Source organism: Eubalaena glacialis, chromosome X (genome assembly GCF_028564815.1).
Source record: "Eubalaena glacialis isolate mEubGla1 chromosome X, mEubGla1.1.hap2.+ XY, whole genome shotgun sequence".
NCBI classification, from domain to species: Eukaryota; Metazoa; Chordata; class Mammalia; order Artiodactyla; family Balaenidae; genus Eubalaena; species Eubalaena glacialis.
Window position 1 is genome coordinate 52357453 of NC_083736.1, and position 24837 is coordinate 52382289.

The 24837-nt window shown below is 37.7% G+C and overlaps 1 protein-coding gene across 1 annotated transcript in view; it reads left to right on the plus strand.

Moving 5' to 3' along the window:
* Positions 1 to 24837, plus strand: part of FAAH2 (fatty acid amide hydrolase 2) — a 118801-nt gene that overhangs the window by 77878 nt on the left and 16086 nt on the right. The window contains 1 exon segment of the mRNA XM_061178147.1: positions 14257 to 14370. Within this exon segment, the coding sequence (XP_061034130.1) occupies positions 14257 to 14370 (114 nt within the window).

Consider the following 24837-nt stretch of genomic DNA (forward strand, 5'->3'; position numbering starts at 1 on the left):
AATCTTGGTTGTTAGTTTTTCTCCTTCATCACTTTAAATATGTCCTGCTACTCCCTTCGGGCTTGCAGACTTTCTGCTGAAAGGTCAGCTGTTAACCTTATTGGGATTCCTTTGTGTGTTATTTGTTGTTTTTCCCTTGCTGCATTTAATATGCTTTCTTTGTATTTAATTTTTGATAGTTTGATTAATATGTGTCTTGGCATGTTTCTCCTTGGATTTATCCTGTATGGGACTCTCTGTGCTTCCAGGACTTGATTAACTATTTCCTTTCCCATATTAGGGAAGTTTTCAACTATAATCTCTTCAAATATTTTCTCAGCCCCTTTCTTTTTCTCTTCTTCTTCTGGGACCCCTATAATTCGAATGTTGGTGCATTTAATGTTGTCCCAGAGGTCTCTGAGACTGTCCTCAGTTCTTTTCATTCTTTTTTCTTTATCCTGCCCTGCAGTAGTTATTTCCACCATTTTATCTTCCAGGTCACTTATCCGTTCTTCTGCCTCAGTTATTCTGCTATTGATCCCATCTAGAGTATGTTTAATTTCATTTATTGTGCTGTTCATCATTGCTTGTTTCCTCTTTAGTTCTTCTAAGTCCTGGTTAAATGTTTTTTGCATTTTCTCTATTCTATTTCCAAGATTGTGGATCATCTTTACTCTCATCATTCTGAATTCTTTTTCAGGTAGACTGCCTATTTCCTCTTCATTTGTTAGCTCTGGTGTGTTTTTACCTTGCTACTTCATCTGCTGTGTGTTTTTCTGTCTTCTTATTTTGCTTATCTTACTCTGTTTGGGTCTCCTTGTCACAGGCTGCAGGTTCGTAATTCCTGTTATTTTTGGTGTCTGTCCCCAGTGGCTAAGCTTGGTTCAGTGGGTTGTGTAGGCTTCCTGGTGGAGGGGACTAGTGCCTGTGTTCTGGTGGATGAGGCTGGATCTTGTCTTTCTGGAGGGATGGTCCACATCTGGTGGTGTGTTTTGAGGTGTCTCTGACCTTATTATGATTTTAGGCAGCCTCTCTGCTGATGGATGTGGCTGTGTTCCTGTCTTGCTAGTTGTTTGGCATAGGGTGCCCAGCACTGTAGCCTGCTGGTGGTTGAGTGAAGCTGGGTCCTGGCGTTGAGATGGAGATCTCTGGGAGATTTTTGCCATTTGATATTACATGGAGCTGGGAGGTCTCTTGTGGACCAGTGTCTTGAAGTTGTCTCTCCCACCTCAGAGGCACAGCACTGACTCCTGGCTGTAGCACCAAGAGCCTTTCATCCACATGGCTCAGAATAAAAGGGAGAAAAAGTAGAAAGAAAGAGGATAAGATAAATAAAATAAAATTAAGATAGAATAAAATAAAGTTATTAAAATAAAAAAATTTTATGAAAAAAATTTTGAAAAGTAAAAAAAAAAAACAATAAGGGAAAAGAAAAAAAGAATGGACGGATAGAATCCTAGGACAAATGGTGAAATCAAAGCTATACAGACAAAATCTTACACATACACACTCACAAAAAGAGCAAAAGGGGAAAAAATAATATTTCTTGCTCCCAATGTTCACCTCCTCAATTTGGGATGATTCGTTGTCTATTCAGGTATTCCACAGATGCAGGGTACATCAAATTGATTGTGGAGCTTTATTTCACTGCTTCTGAGGCTGCTGGGAGAGATTTCCCTTTCTCTTCTTTATTCGCACAGCTCCCGGGGTTCAGGTTGGGATTTGGCCCTGCCTCTGCATGTAGGTCGCCTGAGGGTGTCTGTTCTTCGCCCAGACAGGACGGGTTTAAAGGAGCAGCTGCTTTGGGCGCTCTGGCTCACTCAGGCCATGGGGAGGGAGGGGTACGGATGCGGGGCGAGCCTGCGGCGGCAGAGGTCAGTGTGATGATGCACCAGCCTGAGGCATTCTGTGCGTTCTCCCGGGGAAGTTGTCCCTGGATCACGGGACTCTGGCAGTGGCGGGCTGCACCGGCTCCCTGGAAGGGAGGTGTGGACAGTGACGTGTGCTCGCACACAGGCTTCTTGTTGGCTACAGCAGCAGCCTTAGCAACTCATGCCCGTCTCTGGGGTCTGCGCTGATAGCCGCGGCTCGTGCCCGTCTCTTGAGCTCCTTTAAGCAGTGCTCTTAATCCCCTCTCCTCATGCACCAGGAAACAAAGAGGGAAGAAGAAGTCTCTTGCCTCTTCAGCAGGTACAGACTTTTTCCCGGACTCCTCCCAGCTAGCTTTGGCACACTAACCCCCTTCAGATTTTGTTCACGCAGCCAAACCCAGTCCTCTCCCTTCGATCTGACCGAAGCCTGAGCCTCAGCTCCCAGCCCCTACCCACCCCGGCGGGTGAGCAGACAAGACTCTCGGGCTGGTGAGTGCTGGTCGGCACCGATCCTCTGTACGGGAATCTCTCCGCTTTGCCCTCCGCACCCCTGTGGCTGCACTCTCCTCCGCGGCTCCGAAGCTCCCCCCTCTGCCACCCACAATCTCCGCCCGCTAAGGGGCTTCCTAATGTGTGTAAACCTTTCCTCCTTCACAGCTCCCTCCCACTGGTGCAGGTCCCATCCCTATTCTTTTGTCTGTGTTTTTTCTTTTTTCTTTTGCCCTACTCAGGTACGTGGGGAGTTTCTTGCCTTTTGGAGGTCTGAGGTCTTCTGCCAGCGTTCAGTAGGTGTGCTATAGGAGCAGTTCCACGTGTAGGTGTATTTCTGATGTATCTGTGGGGAGGAAGGTAATCTCCCCGTCTTACTCTTCTGCCATCTTTCTCCCGGCCCTAACTCTCCATTTTTGATGGACACCTTTTCTTTTGGGTAAAGTATTCTTCCTTGGCAGTGTTCTTGTTTCTTTTTTTAATTTTAGGACTCTGTATTTATCATCCCACTCTTTCTTGGCCTTTAAGGTTTTTGCTGAAAAGGCACTGATAGCCTTATGGGAGTTCTGTTGTATGAGATGAGATTTTTTTTCTTCAGCTGCCTACAAAATTTTTAATTGTCTTTGATTTTTCAGTTTTATTATAATGTGTATCTATGAAGTTGTCTTTGCATTCAATTTGTAAGGGAATCTACGAGTTTCATGTACCCTGATATCCATATCTCTTCCCTGATTTGGGAAGTTTTCAGCCATTATTCTTTAAATAATTTTCTGCTTTTTTCTCTCTTTCTTCTCCTTTTGAGAATCTTATAATAGGAATATTATTTTATTTGATGGTGTCCCTTAATTCATGTAAGTTTTCTTCACTGTTTTTCATTATTTTTCTTCATTAACTATGTAATTTCAAATGACCCATCTTCAAGTTCACAAATTCTTTCATCTGATGATTGAGTGTTCTGTTGATGCTCTCTATTTCATTTCATTTTTCATTTTATTTATTGTATTCTTTATATTAACAATTTCTGTTTGGTTCTTTTTATGATTTTTATCTCTCTTTGAATCTCTCATTTTGTGCATATACTGTTTTCCTGACTTTACTGTTTGTGTTGTCTTTTAGCTCACTGACCTTCCTTAAAATATTTATTCAACTTATTTTTCAGGCAATTCTTAGGTCTTCATTTCTATGTCATCAGCTCCTGGAAAATTATTGTGTTCATTTGGAGGTGTTATGTTTCTTTGATTGTTAGTGTTCCTTGTATTGATATGTGCACATTTGATAGTGTGGTCACCTCTTCCCGACTTTATGGACTGTTTTTGGTGGGTTAAGACCTTTACCTGTGGGTGAGTTTGAGAGATCCAGCTGTGTGCAGTGAGGTGTTTTTGGCTCTTGGGAAATCCCAGTAGCATAGTCTTTGTGTGGCTCTGCTTAGCTGAGGTTATTGTCAGTGAAGATTGCAGGGATCCTCAGTGGCCAAGGCGGTAAGTGTCTGCAGTGGTGGTGAGGGCTGCTGTGGACATCTTGATTTCTTTTTCTCTTTTTGTTCTAGCTGAGGGATATGTCTTAGAAATGGTTCTGGCTCTCAGGCTTTCTCCCAGTGGTGGTGCCACTGGTATCTGATGTACAAGTGCTTGTGGAGCAGCCATGAAGCCAGTGGCTGAATTGTGGGTGCTTTCAGAGTGACAGCAGCTATAGTGTCTTGGACACTGGCTTGCCTGCAGTCATAGTGGCTCTGTATATGATGTATGAGCACACATGGAGCCACCACAGTGTCAGGTACTCAAGCATGGATGCTCATGGAGGGATAGTGACTCAGGGTTCTGTGGCAATGGCACCACACAGTGGCAGTAACTTTGGTGCCTGACACATGGACGCATGCAGACAAGTCATGAAACCTAGGAGTGTGGGCACATGTGGGTAGACAGTGTCTCTGTGGTCCAAGTCTCTGGCTAGCCTGCAGCAGTGGTGGCTCCTATGCCTGAGACATAGGTGCTAATAGATCAAGCTGTGGAACTGTGATTTGTAAGGCAGGCACATGAGAGTGGCAACAGAGCTGAAGTCTGGATCACAGATGTGTATGGGGTGGTTGTGGAGTTGGTGTCTGAAGTGTGAGTGTATATGGAGCAGCCATTGCTATGCGGTCTGAGATGTGTGGGGTTGGAGAATTAGCAGTCCTGATTCCAGAGCAGTACAACAACAGCTGTCTTTTGTGGAGGATACAGAAGTGCTTCCTTCTCTGGTGGGTTCAGGATGGCGATGAGTGTCAGTTACCTCAGTGGCAAAAGCTCCTGGTGTCCCCTGCCGAGCAGTCTGTTGGGGTCTGTGGTGACAAACACTACAGGGTTTCCTTTGTGAAACCTTCATGGGGTCCATGGCTATTGTGGGGGCTGTTGAGGTCCTCAGTGGAAAAGACTGCTGGAGTATTCCAGAAAGCAGGCCATTGGGGACCACCTTGGCATCTCCTGCGTGGTTGATGCAGATAAAACCTGTGCTCCTTTGTTCCTAGCTGTCTTCCTAACCATGTTGGTGAGTTAGTAGTTCTCAGTAAACAAAAACTAGACAAATATCTCAATAGAATTTCACTAAAATGGGCCTTTTCTCCTCATTGTATCATCTTTTTATACCTTCTGTTTGGCGTTCTTTTTCTTTCTAATTAGAAGCATTAATAATACCTGTAATAGTTAACATTTCAATGCTTGCCATGTTCCAGATACTGCTATTAGTGTTTAACTCATATAAACAATCTTGTGAGGTAAATATTATTAGTTTTGTTATTCATATAAGGAAACTGAAATACAGAAAGTTTAGGTAACATGACTAAAGAGACACAGTAAATAGTGGAGCTAGGATACAAATCTATGTATTCTATCTGTAGATTAGCACTGTATAATATAAATAAATGTGAGCCACACATGTAATTTTGAATATTCTAATAGCCACATTTAAAAAATAAAAAGGAATGGGTGAAATTAATTTTAATAGTATATATTATTTAACTGTGTTAAAAATATTATAATTTCAACATATTTTACTAGGCATTTTTCAAATGTTCAGTAGAAATATATGGCTTACATCTACTATGTTGGACAGCTTAACTCTAGAGTCTGTGTTCTTAGGCTTCAGAACCAAATAAAATTAGTACAAAGTCATGGTTCTGTCATTTATTATCTGTGTGATCTTGAGCACAATTCTGAATGTCTCAGAGCCTGCCTTCTCATGTGTAAATTGTGCATAATAATGATACCTATTTCACATGATTGCTAAGATTGAGTGATTATACAGTGTTTAGAGTAGTGCTGGGCACATATCAATGATTGTTAACTATCATCATCAAAATCATCATTATCATTTATTATCCTAGCACACTCCAGAATTTATGTTTCTTCCTATTCTGGCATATTGTCTAACACATCTGGCACTGATAAATCTTCTTTAGGGACTCCTAACAGTACTTTGCACCAATTTTCTCCCTGCATCCTCATAACCACTCTGCTAAGTAGATATCTCAATTTTACAATTTAAGCAATGGAAACTCAGTGAGATAAAAGAACTTGCATAGATCACAGAAGTACTAAATGAGAGCTCTAGAATTTTTCTTCGACTTGAAGGCATAGACTTATTTTTGTTTGAATACTTTGAATATTATTTGAAGTAATTAATAAACAACATTAATACTTCGATTCATCCCAAAGGTACTTTTTTTAACATCTTTTTTTTCTTTTTAATTTTTATTTATTTATGGCTGTGTTGGGTCTTCGTTTCTGTGCGAGGGCTTTCTCTAGTTGTGGCAAGGGGGGCCACTCTTCATCGCGGTGCACGGGTCTCTCATTATCGCGGCCTCGCTTGTTGCGGAGCACAGACTCCAGACGCGCAGGCTCAGTAATTTTGGCTCACGGGTCTAGTGCTCTGCGGCATGTGGGATCCTCCCAGACCAGGCCTCAAACCCATGTCCTCTGCATTGGCAGGCAGACCCTCAATCACTGCGCCACCAGGGAAGCCCCTTTTTTAACATCTGTATTGGAGTAAAATTGCTTTACAATGGTGTGTGAGTTTCTGCTTTATAACAAAGTGAATCAGTTATACTTATACATATGTTCCCACATTTCTTCCTTCTTGCATCTCCCTTCCTCCCACCCTCCCTATCCCACCCCTCTAGGTGGTTACAAAACACAGAGCTGATCTCCCTGTGCTATGCGGTTGATTCCCACTAGCTATCTATTTTACGTTTGGTAGTGTATATATGTCCATGCCACTCTCTCACTTTGTCACAACTTACCCTTCCTCCTCCCCATATCTTCAAGTCCATTCTCTAGTAGGTCTATGTCTCTATTCCCGTCTTGCCACTAGGTTCTTCATGACCTTTTTTTCTTCCCTTATATTCCATATATATGTGTTAGCATACTCTATTTGTTTTTCTCTTTCTGACTTACTTCACTCTGTATGACAGACTCTAACTCCATCCACCTCAATACAAATAACTCCATTTCGTTACTTTTTATGGCTGAGTAATATTCCATTGTATATATGTGCCACATCTTCTTTATCCATTCATCCGATGATGGACATTTAGGTTGCTTCCATGTCCTGGCTATTGTAAATAGAGCTGCAATGAACATTTTGGTACATGACTCTTTTTAATTTATCATTTTCTCACGGTATATGCCCAGTAGTGGGATTGCTGGGTCGTGTGGTAGTTTTTTTTTTAGTTTTTTAAGAAACCTCCACACTGTTCTCCATAGTGGCTGTATCAATTTACATTCCCACCAACAGTGTGAGAGCGTTCCCTTTTCTCCACACCCTCTCCAGCATGTATTGTTTCTAGATTTCTTGATGATGGCCATTCTGACCGGTGTGAGATGATATCTCATTGTAGTTTTGATTTGCATTTCTCTAATGATTAATGATGTTGAGCATTCTTTCATGTGTTTGTTAGCAATCTGTATATCTTCTTTGGAGAAATGTCTATTTAGGTCTTCTGCCCATTTTTGGATGGGTTGTTTGTTTTTTTGTTGAGCTGCATGAGCTGCTTGTAAATCTTGGAGATTAATCCTTTGTCAGTTGCTTCATTTGCAAATATTTTCTCCCATTCTGAGGGTTGTCTTTTGGTCTTGTTTATGGTTTCCTTTGCTGTGCAAAAGCTTTTAAGTTTCATTAGGTCCCATTTGTATATTTTTGTTTTTATTTCCATTTCACTAGGAGGTGGGTCATAAAGGATCTTGCTGTGATTTATGTCATAGAGTGTTCTGCCTATGTTTTCCTCTAAGAGTTTGATAGTGTCTGGCCTTACATTTAGGTCTTTAATCCATTTTGAGTTTATTTTTGTGTATGGTGTTAGGGAGTGTTCTAATTTCATACTTTTACAAGTACCTGTCCAGTTTTCCCAGCACCACTTATTGAAGAGGCTGTCTTTTCTCCACAGTATATGCTTGCCTCTTTTATCAAAGATAAGGTGACCATATGGGCGTGGGTTTAACTCTGGGCTTTCTATCCTTTCCATTCATCTATGTTTCTGTTTTGCGCCAGTACCATACTGTCTTGATTACTGTAGCTTTGTAGTATACTCTGAAGTCAGGGAGCCTGATTCCTCCAGCTCCATTTTTTGTTCTCCAGATTGCTTTGGCTATTCGGGGTTTTTTGTGTTTCCATACATATTGTGAAATTTTTTGTTCTAGTTCTGTGAAAAATGCCAGTGGTAGTTTGATAGGGATTGCATTGAATCTGTAGATTGCTTTGGGTAGTAGAGTCATTTTCCCAATGTTGATTCTTCCAATCTAAGAACATGGTATATCACTCCATCTATTTGTATCATCTTTAATTTCTTTCATCAGTGTCTTATAATTTTCTGCATACAGGTTTTTTTCTCCTTAAGTAGGTTTATTCCTAGATATTTTTTTCTTTTTGTTGCAATGATAAATGGGAGTGTTTTCTTAATTTCACTTTCAGATATTCATCATTAGTGTATAGGAATGCAAGAGATTTCTGTGCATTAATTTTATATCCGGCTACTTTACCAAATTCATTGATTAGCTCTAGTAGTTTTCTGGTAACATCTTTAGGATTCTCTATGTATAGTATCATGTCATCTGCAAACAGTGACAGCTTTACTTCTTTTTTCCGATTTGGATTACTTTTATTTCTTTTTCTTCTCTGATCGCTGTGGCTAAAACTTCCAAAACTATGTTAAATAATAGTGGTGAGAGTGGGCAACCTTGTCTTGCTCCTGTTCTTAGTGGAAATGGTTTCAGTTTTTCACCATTGAGGACAATGTTGGCTGTGGGTTTGTCATATATGGCCTTTATTATGTTGAGGAAAGTTCCCTCTATGCCTACTTTCTGCAGGGCTTTTATCATAAATGGGTGTTGAACTTTGTCGAAAGCTTTCTCTGCATCTATTGAGATGATCATATAGTTTTTCTCCTTCAATTTGTTAATATGGTGTATCACGTTGATTGATTTGTATATATTGAAGAATCCTTGCATTCCTGGAATAAACTGCACTTGATCATGGTGTATGATCCTTTTAATGTGCTGTTGGATTCTGTTTGCTAGTATTTTGCTGAGGATTTTTGCATCTATGTTCATCAGAGATATTGACCTGTAGTTTTCTTTCTTTGTGACATCTTTATCTGGTTTTGGTATCAGGGTGATGGTGGCCTCGTAGAATGAGTTGGGGAGTTTTCCCACTCTGCTATATTTTGGAATAGTTTGAGAAGGATTGGGGATATCTCTTCCCTAAATGATCGATAGAATTCGCCTGTGAAGCCATCTAGTCCAGGGCTTTTGTTTGTTGGAAGATTTCTAATCACAGTTTCAATTTCAGTGCTTGTGATTGGTCTGTTCATATTTTCTATTTCTTCCTGCTTCAGTCTCGGCAGGTTGTGCATTTCTAAGAATTTGTCCATTTCTTCCAGGTTGTCCATTTTATTGGCATAGAGTTGCTTGTAGTAATCTCTCATGATCGTTTGTACTTCTGCAGTGTCAGTGGTTACTTCTCCTTTTTCATTTCTAATTCTATTGATTTGAGTCTTCTCCCTTTTTTTCTTGATGAGTCTGGTTAATGGTTTTTCAATTTTGTTTATCTTCTCAAAGAACCAGCTTTTAGTTTTGTTGATCTTTGCTATTGTTTCCTTCATTTCTTTTTCATTTATTTCTGATCTGATCTTTATGATTTCTTTCCTTCTGCTAACTTTGGGGTTTTTTGTTCTTCTTTCTCTAATTGCTTTTGGTGCCATGTTAGGTTGTTTATTCTAGATGTTTCCTGTTTCTTGAGGTAGGCTTGTAATGCTATAAACTTCCCTCTTAGAACTGCTTTTGCTACAGCCCATAGGTTTTGGGTCATCGTGTCTCCATTGCCATTTGTTTCTAGCTATTTTTTGATTTCCCCTTTGATTTCTTCAGTGATCACTTCGTTATTAAGTAGTGTGTTGTGTAGCCTCCATATGTTAGTATTTCTTACAGATCTTTTCCTGTAATTGATATCTAGTCTCATAGTGTTGTGGTCAGAAAAGATACTTGATACGATATCAATTTTCTTAAATTTACCAGGGTTTGATTTGTGACCCAAGATATGATCTATCCTGGAGAATATTCCTTGAGCACTTGAGAAAAATGTGTATTCTGTTGTTTTTGGGTGGAATGTCCTATAAATATCAATTAAGTCCATCTTGTTTAATGTATCATTTAAAGCTTGTGTTTCTTCATTTATTTTCATTTTGGATTATCTGTCCATTGGTGAAAGTGGGGTGTTAAAGTCCCCTATTTTGTTACTGTCGATTTCCCCTTTTATGGCTATTAGTATTTGCCTTATGTATTGAGGTGCTCCTATGTTGGGTGCATAAATATTTACAAATGTTATATCTTCTTCTTGAATCGATCCCTTGATCATTACATAGTGTCCTCTTTGTCTCTTATAATAGTCTTCATTTTAAGGTCTATTTTGTCTGACATGAGAATTGCTACTCCAGCTTTCCTCTGATGTCCATTTGCATGGAATATCTTTTTCCATCCCCTCACTTTTAGTCTGTATGTGTCCCTAGGTCTGAAGTGGGTCTCTTGTAGACAGCATATATATGGGTCTTGTTTTTGTATCCATTCAGCCAGTCTGTGTCTTTTGGTGGGAGCATTTAATCCATTTACTTTTAAGATAATTATTGATATGTATGTTCCTATTCCCATTTTCTTAAATGTATTGGGTTTGTTATTGTAGGTGTTTTCCTTCTCTTGTGTTTCTTGCCTAGAGAAGTTCCTTTAGCATTTGTTGTAAAGCTGGTTTGGTGGTGCTGAACTCTCTCAGCTTTTGCTTGTCTGTAAAGGTTTTAACTTCTCCATCAAATCTGAATGAGATCCTTGCTGGGTAGAGTAATCTTGGTTGTAGGTTTTTCTGCTTCATCACTTGAATATGTTCTGCCACTCCCTTCTGGCTTGCAGAGTTTCTGCTGAAAGATCAGCTGTTAACCTTATGGCGATTCCCTTGTGTGTTATTTGTTGTTTTTCCCTTGCTGCTTTTAATATGTTTTCTTAATATTTAATTTTTGAAAGTTTGATTAATATGTGCCTTGGTGTGTTTCTCCTTGGATTTATCCCGTATGGGACTCTCTGTGCTTCCTGGACTTGATTAACTATTTCCTTTCCCATATTAGAGAAGTTTTCAAATATAATCTCTTCAAATATTTTCTCAGTCCCTTTCTTTATCTCGTCTTCTTCTGGGACCCTATAATTCGAATGTTGGTGCGTTTAATGTCTGAGAGGTCTCTGAGACTGTCCTCCGTTGTTTTCATTCTTTTTTCTTTATTCTGCTCTGCAGCATTTTTTTCCACTATTTTATCTTCCAGGTCACTTATCCGTTCTTCTGCCTCAGTTATTCTGCTATTGATCCCTTCTAGAGTATTTTTAATTTCATTTATTGTGTTTTTCATCATTGCTCGGTTCCTCTTTAGTTCTTTTAGGTCCTTGTTAAATGTTTCTTGCATTTCGTCTATTCTATTTGCAAGATTTTGGATCATCTTTACTATCATTATTTTGAATTCTTTTTCAGGTAGACTGCCTATTTCCTCGTCATTTGTTAGGTTTGATACGTTTTTACCTTTCTCCTTCATCTGCTGTGTGTTTTTCTGTCTTCTAATTTTGCTTATCTTACTCTGTTCGGGTTCTCCTTTTTGCAGGCTGCAGGTTCGTAGTTCCTGTTGTTTTTGGTATCTGTCTCCAGTGACTAAGGTTGGTTCAGTGGGTTGTGTAGGCTTCCTGGTGGAGGGGACTAGTGCCTGTGTTCTGGTGCATGAGGTTGGACCTTGTCTTTCTGGTGGGCTGGTCCATGGCTGATGGTGTGTTTTGGGGTGTCTGTGGCCTTACTCTAATTTTAAGCAGCCACTCTGTTAATGGATGGGGCTGTGTTCCTGTCTTGCTAGTTGTTTGGCATAGAGTGTCCAGCACTATAGCTTGCTGGTCGTTGAGTGAAGCTGGATCTTGGTGTTGAGTTGGAGATCTCTGGGAGATTTTCGTCGTTTGATATTATGTGGACCTGGGAGGTCTCTTGTGGACCAGTGTCCTGAAGTTGGCTCACCCACCTCAGAGGCACAGCCATGATGCCTGGATGGAGCACCAAGAGCCTTTCATCCACACGGCTCAGAATAAAAGGTAGAAAAAATAGAAGAAAAAAAAGAAAGAGGATATAATAAAATAAAGTAAGATAAAATAAAATAACGTTATTAAAATCAAAAAATAAAAAATAATTATTAAGAAAAAAATAAAGAAAATTTTTAAAGTAAAACAAAAACAAAACCAAAAAAAACCCAGACCGACAGAACCCTAGGACAAATGGTGAAAACACAGCTATACAGACAAAATCTCACACAGAAGCATACACATACACACTCACAATAAGAGGAAAAGGGGAAAAATAATATATCTTTCTCCCAAAGTCCACCTCCTCAATTTGGGATGATTCGTTGTCTATTCAGGTATCCCAGAGATGCAGGTACATCAAGTTGTTTCTGTAGCTTTACTCCGCTGCTTCTGAGGCTGCTGGGAGAAATTTCCCTTCCCTTCTTTGTTCGCACAGCTCCCGGGTTTCAGCTTTGGATTTGGACCTGCCTCTGTGTGTAGGTCACCTGAGGGTGTCTGTTCTTCACTCAGACAAGACGGGCTTAAAGGAGCAACTGCTTCGGGGGCTCTGGCTCACTCAGGCCATGGGGAGGGAGGGTTACGGATGCGGGGTGAGCCTGTGGTGGCAGAGGCCGGCGTGACGTTGCAGCAGCCTGAGGTGCGCCGTGTGTTCTCCCGGGGAAGTTATCTCTGGATGACGGGACCCTGGCAGTGGCAGGCTGCACAGGCTCCCAAGAAGGGCGGTGTGGATAGTGACCTGTGCTCACACACAGGCTTCTTGGTGGCGGCAGCAGTAGCCTTAGCGTTTCATGCCCTTCTCTCGGGTCCGCGCTGATAGCCGCGGCTCGCGCCCATCTCTGGGGCTCGTTTAGGCGGCGCTCTGATTCCCCTCTCCTCTGTTTCCTCCAGGAAACAAAGAGGCAAGAAACAGTCTCTTGCCATTTCAGCAGCTCCAGACCTTTTCCCAAACTCCATCCCGGCTAGCTGTGGTGCGCTAACCCCTTCAGGCTGTGTTCACACCGCCAACCCCAGTCCTCTCCCTGCAATCTGACTGAAGCTGGAGCCTCAGCTCCCAGCCTCTGCCCGCTCCGACAGGTGAGCAGACAAGCCTCTCGGGCTGGTGAGTTCTGGTCAGCACCGATCCTCTGTGTGGGAATCTCTCCGCTTTGCCCTCTGCACCCCTGTTGCTGTGCTCTCCTCCTTGGCTTCGAAGCTTCCCCCCTCCGCCACTCGCAGTCTCTGCCCACAAAGGGGCTTCCTAGCGTGTGGAAACCTTTCCTCCTTCACAGCTCCCTCCCACTGGTGCAGGTCCCGTCCCTATTCTTTTGTCTCTGTTGTTTCATTTTTCTTTTGCCCTACCCAGGTACGTGGGTAGCTTCTTGCCTTTTGGGAAGTCTGACGTCTTCTGCCAGCGTTCAGTGGGTGTTCCATAGGAGCAGTTCCACGTGTAGATGTATTTCTGATGTATCTGTGGGGAGGAAGGTGATCTCTGAGTCTTACTCTTCCGCCATCTTCTCCTCTCTCCAGCCCAAAGGTTCTTTAACAAAGTTACTTTTTAACTTACATGACTGCTTATTTACAGGATTTAAAATTCCTCTTTTGAAGAATTAATGTTTGAGATACTGAGTAATTCCATTGGCATCACATAATTTAGTGATTGTATTACCACATACACTCAAACTGTTATTTTAGGTGTTTTGATTTAATTGTATGTTTCTGAAAATTGCTGTAATTTATGCTTATCATAGGATATTTGCAAAAGACAAAACAAATTTACCCATAATCTTAGCACCATAAGACTTGGTTATTCACTGTTAACATTTGTTTTGTTTACAGTGCATGTACAATGTCATGTGTAATGCATGAAATGTGAATTTTTCAGATTGGAATTAAACTAGAAATATAACATTGTAACCTTCTGTTTTCATTTAAATTAAATCATTTTATATCCTAAGAATTTCCAAAGGACAGTACAAACTTTTAAGGAACACCATTATTATTGACTACACAGTTATCCATAATAGATATCTATAATAATTTATTTGGCGGCAGTCAGGTTGCTTTCACACTTTTTCCAGTATAAATAATGATGTACTGACTATCTTTCTGTGTGTATTTTTGTTAGTATGTTGGATTATTGTACTTTTGATGCATTCCTAAAAGGAGAATCACTGGCTCAAAGGGTCAGCTTTATAAAGCTCTTGACATTAATTTCAACATGTCAATCCATTTTATTTTAGTAAAGTTGAGTAGATGGCTACTTTTTGTGCTTTATGTAACTCTGTTTCATTTCTTTCTAGGTTTGAGGCAGCTAGAAGGAGGTCATGCTGTAGATAAAAAGCTTGAAGAGAAGCAGGAAGATGAAGCCATCCTGGAAAAGAAATGGCCTTTCCTTGGGGTTCCTTTGACAGTCAAGGAAAGTTTGCAGCTAAAAGGTATTGTTCTTTGTATTTTCTTTCCTTAGACTCATGGTTTGAACTCACAAATGCCATATATTTTCTGGACTTATAAACTGAAAAGGAGATTTGATTTCCATCAAGGTGGAAAACTAAACTTCTTCATCAGTTTTGAAATGAGGGAAATTATTCTGCAAATTCCATTGGGATGAGAGATAATAACGACCATCATCTGTATAGCATATGAGGGGCTATGCTTAGTGCCCGTTAATCCTCAAAGCAGACTATAAGAACTGTAAGAATAGTATTATCTCATTTTTCACATAAATAAATTGAGACTCATGAACCCAAAGTAGCTAGACAAAAGCCAAGCTGTAACTCTGATAAAAACCTGTGTTCTCTCTATAATGCAATTCTTATTTAATAACTTCTGGCTAACCTCAAAAGTAAATGAAAATCCAAAATGTTTGGAAATTAAACAACATACTTCTAAATAACTGATGAGTCAATGAAAAAAATTCAAAAGGGAACTTTTGAACTGAAGGGAAACAAAAGAACAATATAACAAAACTTATGGGATGCAGCTAAAGAAGTACTTAGAGGGAAATTTATATCTTTGGATGAGTATAATTGAAGAAAAGATTTAGAATCAATAATCTAAGTTTACACCTTAGCAAACTTGGAAAATGTAGGCAAACTAAACTTAAACCAAGTAGAAGGCAAGGAGACAATAAAGATTAAAGTGGAAATCAGTGAAATAGAAAACACTAAAACAATAGATAAAATCAATGAAACCAAAAGTTTGTTTGAAAATATTAATAAAATTTTCAAATTTTTATCTACATTAACCAAAAAAACAAAAATCAATAAAATCAAGAATGGAAAAGGTGGCACAAGTACAGTTTTTAATCATATTAAAGAGATTATAAATTAATAATATGAGGAAGTTCATGTAAACAAATTATATAATGTAAGTGAAGTGGAAAGATTCCTAGAGAGACAGAAAAAAAAAAAGTGACTCAAGAAAAAAGGAAAATGTGAATAGACATATGGCAAGTAAAAAGATTGAATCAGTACTTAAAAATCCCCCCACAAAGAAAAACCCAGGCCTAGATGACTTCACTAGCAAATTCTATCACATTTTTAATGATGAAATAATACAAAATTGTTTAAAAACTCTTCTAGAAAATTAAGGAAGAGGGAACAAAAAAAGAAATCTGTAGACCAATATCCCTCATGAATGTAGGTGTAAAAATCTTCAACAAAATATTTTTTTAAATGAAGCCAGGAACATCTAAATAGGATTATATATTTTGACCCAGTGGAATTTATCAAAGGAATGTAAGGTTTGTTTTGTAACAGTGAAAATGCTAGAATTATTTGACCAGTTCAACATGGTCACAAAGTACAAACACATTAAAGTTGATTTTAAAAGTAGAGTAAATAAGGAAGTTGGAGGATTATCCTAAACCTGTAATCTTTTCTTCTCTGATAAGTGAGAAGGAGCATAGTAGAATTTAAAGAAAAAAGACTTGGGGTCACATAGACTTATAATTTAATTCTGGCTCTCCATTTTCTTGTCTGTGTGACCTTGAATCCACTTTTTAAAAAAATTTGAACTTCGTATGTGAGAGTGACATCATCAAGATGGCAAAGTAGGAGTTTTCTACTCTCATCTTCCCATAGGACTTCAATTTTGGCAGTCACAGAGAGATGAGAGTACCTTTGTGGGAGTCAGGGAGTCCAGCAGATAAGTTCCAATGCACCTTTGGAGCAAAATATTCTTGGACACATTAAAGAGGTAAGGTGAACAGTTTCACTTTGCCCCCATCACCCTTCCTCTAACACAGCAAGGGTCAGTGACAAGATAGGTTCCTGCAGCCTGTGATTTCTCCAATGAGGAATTGAGAGCATGTGAAGGAGTGCATGACTTCTTCAGTCATGTGTGTTGCTGTCTAAAAGGCCCACCCAGGGGCTTCCCTGGTGGTGCAGTGGTTGAGAATCTGCCTGCCAATGCAGGGGACACGGATTCGAGCCCTGGTCTGGGAAGATCCCACATGCCGTGGAGCAACTAAACCCATGCACCACACCTACTGAGCCTGCGCTCCACAACAAGAGAGGTCACGACAGTGAGAGGCCCGTGCACCGTGATGAAGAGTGGCCCCCACTCACCGCAACTAGAGAAAGCCCTCACACAGAAATGAAGACCCAACACAGCAAAAATAAATAAATAAATAAAGTCATCAGCCTGGGGCAAAAAATAAAAAAATAAAAGGCCCACCCAGATTCTTTCTTTCTTGCCTCACCCAGATTATCAACGTAATCAGCAAGGTGGAAGGACTGGATGAGACTGGGAACATAGTAGCCAGGGCTTGGAACATCAAAGGATTGCTATTAACTGCTTCTAAGTTCTTTCTACCAAACCATACACAGAATCCATCAGGAAGCCTGCCCTTAAGCTACTGAGGATGCCTCACATGCAGTTCTCTCCAAACTGGCCCATGGGGACACCCAACGTTCTTCACACTTCATCCATGCTCCTCCCACACCCATATGGCCAGCTCTCAGTGCACACTTCTACATAAAGTGATTGTGAGACATTGGAAATGGTTAGCAAGCAAGTGCTGAAAGCAGGCCTGACTGCAGGATTGGAAAAAGTCTCATAAACTTGAACATTTCAGGGTGTTGCACTAAAGAAGACAAATGGGAGGTTGTCAACACCCAGCCTGGCTTTGTGGGATTGAGAGAAAACATATAGTTTTAAGAATTCCCCCCTAAGAAGAAATAAGATGTGTACAGTTGGCACATTGTAGAAAACGTCTGAGAAAGCCTCAGAATCCCAAGCTAGACTGGCAGGTGACGGTATCTATCTCTTGAAGCTAGTCAGTAAGGAGTGGAGGAGGTGATTGCTTTTGAAAATGCAAAAACAGTACCATAAGACTTCAAGGAACATGAAAATTCAAGGAAATATGACACCATCAAAGAACACAATAATTTTCCAGTAAATAGACCCCAAAGAAATGAAGTTCTATGGATTGCCTGACAAATAATTCAAAATAATTGTACTACAAGGGAACACAGGTAGGCAATTTAACAAAATTGGGGAAACAGTACATGAACAAAATAAGAGTTGCAACAGAGAGATGGAAATCATACAGAAAAACCAAAACGAAATTCTAGATCTGAAAGATACATTGAATGAAATGAAAAATGCAATAGATGACATCAACAGCAGACTCAATCAAACAAAAGAAAGAAGGAGTGAACTTGCAGATGTGTCATTTGAAATTATACAGTCAGAGGAAAAAAAGAATGAAGAAGAATGAAGAAAGCCTGCATGAATTATGAGACTCCATTAAGTAAACAGTATTCTTATTATAGAAGTACTACAAGTAAAAGAATGTGAGAGAAAGGGACAGAAAGATTATTTAAAGATGTAATGGTTGAAAAATTCACAAATCTGGGGAGAGATATGGACATCCAGGTACATGAAGCTCATAGTTTTCTACAGAGATACAACCCAAAGAGGACTTCACTGAGACACTTCATTTAAAAATTGTCAAAAGTAAAAAACAAACAAAGAGAGAATTTTGAAAGCAGCAAGAGAACAAACAAACAAACAAAAACAAACCTCATCTCAACAAGGGAACTTCCATGGGGTTATCATCAGATTTTTCAGCAGAAACTTTACAGGTCATGAGAAAGTGGGATGATAAATACAAAGTGCTGAAAGAATAAAAAAACTGTCAATCTCTTGCCAACTACTTTACCCTGAAAAACTGTCCTTCAGAAATGAAGGAGAGATAAAGTCTTTTCCAGACAAAAACTGAGGGAAGTCAGGACCACTAGACCTGCCTTACAAGAATGCTAAAGAGACTTCTTGAAGCTCAAATGAAAGGATCCTGATTGGTAACATGAAAACATGAAAATATAAAACTCACTGGTAAATGTAAGTGTAATTAAAATCAGAATTCTTTAATACAGTAATGTGGTGTTTAAATCACTTACCTGTAGTACAAAGGTTAAAAGACAAATATTTTAAACATAATTATAGCTACAATAATTTGGATTTTTTATTGTACAATGGATACACATATAAAAATATATAAATCATGACATCAAAAATGTAAAATGTTGGGGGGGGGGAAGGATAGAGTTTTTTAATGCCATCAAAGTTAATTGTTATCAGATTAAAATAGACTTATAAGATGTTTTATGTAAGCCTTATGGTAACCACAAAGCGAAAGCCAATTGTAGGTCAATAAAAGAAAGAAATCTAAGCTTACCACTGTGGCAGACCATTAACTCACAAAGGAAGAGAGAAGAAAAAGAAAAAGGAAAGTAAAAAACAGCTAGAAAACAATTAACAGATTAGAAATAGTAAGTCTTTACCTATCAATAATTACTTTAAATGTAAATAGATTAAATTCTCCAATCAACAGACATAGAGTGTAACACATGTAGAGCACTGTTTAACAACATATGTAAAAATATGCTTGTAAAAATGCCTTGCTTGCTATGTTAAGAAAAGAGTTATTTTCAGGGGGTAGATGTGATGTAAATTCTGTAATGTATATAAAGAAGTGTTTAAGAACATTTCTGGAAAATATATACAGAGTGGAAAAAATATACAGAGTGGCTGAATGAATAAAAATACAAAACCCAACCATATGTTGCCTACAAGAAACTCACTTCAGCCTTAAGGAGGCAAAAAGATTGTGAGTGAAGGGATGGAAAAAATGTTCTGTGTAAATAAAAACCAAAAGTGCAGGATTATTTATACTTAGACAAAAATACTTTATTTCAAAAAGTGTAACAAAAGACAAAGAAGGTCATTTTATAATGATAAAGAAGTCATTTTATTAAGAGGATATAATAGTTATTAAAATACATGCCCCACCATCACATCACTTAAATATATGAATCAAATATTAACCGATCTGAAAGATGAAATAGTCAGCAAGCACTAATAGTAGGGGCTTTAATACCACAATTTCACAAATGGGTAGGTCATCCAATCAGAAAATTAATAAAGGATTTGAACTAATGCTACACCAAGTGTACCTAACAGACATATACAGAACAAGCAAGCAATAGCAGAATACACATTTTTCTCAACTGCACAGTGAACATTCTCCAGGATAGATAAATTGTTAGGTCACAAAACAAGTCTTGGAAAATTTAAAGATATTGAAATAATATAAAGTACCTTTTACTAATAATGGTATGAAACTAGAAACCAATAAGTGGAGGAAAGCTGGAGAATTTACAAATATGTGAATATTAAACAATACACTCCTAAGCAACCAATGGGTCATTAAATAATCATAAGGAAAACCAAAAAAAAAATATTGTGACAAATGAAATTGGAACATATCAAAACTTACGGGAAACACAAAAAGTCATTGTTGAGGCAAGTTTATAGTAATAAATGCCTGCTAAGAAAAAAGAAGGATCTCAAATGAACAACCTAACTTTAAGCCTCATGGAAGTAGAACAAGAACAACAAACTAAGCCCAAGGTTAGCAAAAGGAAGAAATTAGCAAATATCAGAGCATCAATAAATGAAATAAAGACTTAAAAATAACAGATAAGATCAAGGATAGCAAAAGTCAGTTTTTTTAATAAAGATAACAAATTAAAAAAAGATTTCTAGGTTTTTTTTTAAACTTTGGGTTTATTTATTTATTTATTTATTTATTTATTTATTTATTTATTTATTTATTTATGGCTGTGTTGGGTCTTCGTTTCTGTGCGAGGGCTTTCTCTAGTTGCGGCAAGTGGGGGCCACTCTTCATCACGGTGCATGGGCCTCTCATTATCGCGGCGTCTCTTGTTGCAGAGCACAGGCTCCAGATGCACAGGCTCAGTAATTGTGGCTCACGGGCCTAGTTGCTCCGCGGCATGTGGGATCTTCCCAGACCAGGGTTTGAACCCGTGTCCCCTGCACTGGCAGGCAGATTCTCAACCACTGCACCACCAGGGAAGCCCCCTAGGTGTTTTAAAAAATAAAAATCCTTAGCTAGACTAAAAGAAAAGAGAAAATCAAATAAATTCAGAAATGAATGAGAAGACATTATAACTGATAACACAGAAATGCAAAGGGTCATAAGAGACTAGTATGAACAATTATATGCCAACGAATTGCATAACCGAGAAGAAATGAAAAATTCCTATAAACATACAATCCTGAATCATGAAGAAATAGAAAATGTGAATAGACCTAGAACTAGTAGAGAAATTCAATCAATAATCATAAAATCCCCCAACACAGAAGTGTTGAGGGATAGATAACTTCCCTGGTTATTTCTATCAAATATTTAAAGACAAATAACACCAATATTTCTCAAATTCTTCCAAAAAATTGAAAAGGAAGGAACACTTAAAAAACACATTTTATGAGGACAGTGTTAACCTGATTTAAAAAAAAAAAAGCCAGACAAAGAAAAGACAAGAAAATAAAATTACAGACCATTATCTCTTACGAATATAGATGCAAAAATCCTCAACAAAATACTATCAAATACAACTCAATAGTACTTTAAGTGGATCATGCACCATGATAAAAAGGGATTTATCCCTGGGATACAAGGATGGTTCAATGTAACATTGTTTTATGCAAAACAATAAACAGGATATACCACATTAACAGAATGAAAATAAAAATCATATTATCGTTTTAATAAATGCAGAAAAAATTGAGAAAATTCCACATCCTTGTATGATAAAAAAACTCTCAAGAAACTAAATGTAGAAGAAATGTTCCTCAACATACTAAAGGCCATGTATCATAATATTATATTTAACTGGTTAAAGCTAAAGGCCTTCGTCTTAGATTAGCACCAAGAAAATGATGCCTAATCTCAAGACTTCTACTCAATATAGTACTGAAAACCTATGTAGAGCAATTAGACATGACAAAGAAGTAAATAGCATCCAAATCAGAAGAGAAGAGGTAAAATTGTCTTAGTTTGCAGATATCATGGTCTTATACGTAGAAGATGATAAAAATTCAACAAAATTGCTGTAAGAACTAATAAATAAATTCAATTAAGTTACAGGTACAACATCAGTATTAAAAAAATCAGTTGTGTTTCTGTATATTATCAACAAACTATCTGAAAGAGAGTTTGAGAAAGCAATCACATTTTCAATTGCATCAAAAATAATAAAATAATTAGGATTAAATGTAACCAGGGAGGTGAATGAGATGTAAACTGAAAACTGTGACATTGAACCAAACTCAAAAAGACACAAATTAATGAGAGTTTATCTCGTGTACTTGGATTAGAAGAATTAATATTGTTATAATGATCATACTACCCAAAGTGACCTACAGATTCAATGGAATCACTGTCTAGATTCCAATGACATTTTTTCACAGAAATAGAAGAAACAATCCTAAATTTTGTATGAAACCAGAAAAGGCACTGTATAGCTAAAGTACTTTTGAGACTAAAAAACAAAGCTGAGACATGACACTTCCTGACTTCAAACTATATTACAAACTATTGTAATCAAAACAGTATGATACTGGTATAAAACAGGTTCATGGACCAATGGAACAGAATCAAAAGCCCAGAAATGAACCCATGCAACTAAACTCTGAGAAGGGTGTCAAGAACACACAATAGGGAAAGGTTAGTTTTTTTCATTAAATTGTGTTGGGAAAACTGTATATCCACAAGTAAAAGAGTGAAACGGGATCCCTGTCTGACACAACTCATAAAATTTAACTTGAAATGGATTAAAGACCAAAAGCTCCTTCACATTGGTCTTGGCAATTGTTTTATAAATACAATACCAAAACACAGGCAATAAGAGCAAAAATAAAGTGGGACTACTTCAAACTAAAAAGCTGCTGCACAGCAAAGGAAAAAAATATTAAAAAATAATAAGAATCAATCTAGAGGATGGCTGGAAATATTTGTAAACTGTATATCTGATAAAGGGTTAATATGTAAAATATATAAGGAATTCATACAACTTAATAGCAAAAAACAACTAATCCAATTTTTTAAATGGTCAAATGACCTGAATAGACATTTTTCCAAAGAAGACATATAAATGACCAACAGGTTCATGAAAAAGTTTTCAACATCACTAATCATCAGGGAAATGAAAATTAATACCATAATGAGAAATCACCTCACACGTGTTAGGATGGCTATTATTGATAACAGAGTGATAAGAAGTGTTGGGAAGGATTTGGAGAAAATGGAACCCTTGTACAGTATTGGAGGGAATGTAAATTGGTACAACCATTATGGAAAACAGTATGGTGCTTCCTTAAAATTTAAAGGTAGAACTATGATATGATCCAGTATTTCCACATCTGGGTATATCTGAATGAAACAAAATCAGTATCTTGAAGAGATATCTGCATTCCCATGTTCATTGCAGCATTATTCACAATAGCCAAGATAGGAAATAACCTAAATGTCTGTGGATAGTTTAATGGATAAATAATGTATGATATATACACACACAGACATAATGGAATATTGTTCATACATTAAAAAGAAGGCAGTCTTGCCATTCGTGACAACATAGATGAACTTTGAGGGCATTAGGCTAAGTTAAGTAAACCAGACAGAGAAAGCCAAACTCCTAGAAACAGAGAGTGGAATGTTGGTTGCCAGGAGGTGGGGGTGGGGAAAAATTGTCAAAGTCTACAAGTTGATAAGTACTGAGAATTTAACTTACATTATGGTGACTTTAGTTAATAATAATATATTGTTTACTTGAAATTTGCTTAGAGAGTAGATCATAAGAATTCTTACAAAAAAGGCAATGTATACACTAATTATCTTGATGTAGTAAATATCTCACAATATATTCATATATTGAATCATTATGTTGGATGATTTAAATATATACAATTTTACTTGTGAAGTATACCTCAGAAAAGGTGAAAAATCTTCTTAATGTGGAAATAATTTCAAACTTATACAAAAATCGAAAGAATAACACCAATAATTCTAATATATCCATTATCTAGATTAATCAATTGTAGATATTTTTCCACATTTGTTTAATTTCTCTGTTCCCTTTTCATGGCCTTTCATTTTCCTCCCCTATCCCCTCTCTTCCACTCTTTCTCTCTCTCTCTTTGCCTTTTTCTCCCTCCTTCCCTCTCTCTCACTCTCTCTTGTTTACCCCTAAATAATTCAGCAGTGTGTTTCTTAAGAACAAGAACTCATTTTTACATAAGCACATTATAGTTGTAAAATTCTGTAAATTTAACATTAAAATGATACTATTATCTAATTGACAGTCAATATTCTAATTTCATTAATTGTTGCAATAATATCCTTCATAGATATCTTTTTCCTCGTCAATGATCCTATCTATGATCACATATTGAAATAATTCTAAATCTCTTTAGTGTTCTTTAATTTGAGGCAGTTTCTCATTCCTTCTCTGTCTTTCATGATATTAACATTTTTGAAGAATACCAGCCGTTTGTTTTGTAGAATGTTCCTAGTTTGAATTTGTCTAGATTTTCTTTATGATTAGATTAAGTTCATGCATTTTGTTGAAATTTTGCAGGTGAGAGGAATCATTTCTTTTTTTAATTGAAATATATTTGATATATAACATTGTGTAAATTTAAGATGTACAACGTGATAATTTGACACATTTATATACTATGATATGATTGCCATTGTAGCAAGAATTAGCACCTCTATCACCTTACAAGTTACCGTTTCTTTTTAGATGTTGGAATAATTAAGTTCTAAGTCTCTTAGCAAGTTTGATGATTATAACACAATATTGTTGTCTATATTCACTACACTTTCTATCAGATATCTAGGACTTACTACTTGTAAGTTTGTACCATTAAGCAACATCTGTCCTATCACCCACCCAATCCTCTGGTAACCACCAATTTATTCTCTATTTCTATGAGTCTGGCTTTTTGAGATTGATTCTACATATGAGTGATGCCATATAGTATTTGTTTTTCTCTGATTTATCTCACTTAGCATAATGTCCTCAAGGTCTGAACATATTGTTGCAAATGACAGGGTGTCTTTCTTTCTCATGGCTGAATAATATCCGGGTGTGTGTATCTATAACTATAGCTATATCTATAGCTATATCATCATATCTTCTTTATCCATTCATCATTGATGGGTTCTAGTTTCCATATTTTGGCTATTGTGAATAATGCTACAGTAAACATGAGAGTGCATATATCTATTTGATAACCTGTTTTTATTTCCTTAGGGTTATATATCCAGAAATGGAATTGCTGGATCATAGGGTAGAACTATTTTTAATTTTTTGAGGAATCTCCATACTCTTTTCCATGTATCTGAGCCAATTTATACTCCCACTAACAGTGAACAAGGGTTCACCTATTTCCACACCCTGGCCAACAATTGCTATCTCCCATCTTCCTGATGACAGCCATTCTAACAGGTGTGAGGTGATATTATATTGTGGCTTTGATTTGCATTTTCCTGATGATTAGTGATGTTGAGCATGTTTTAATAGACC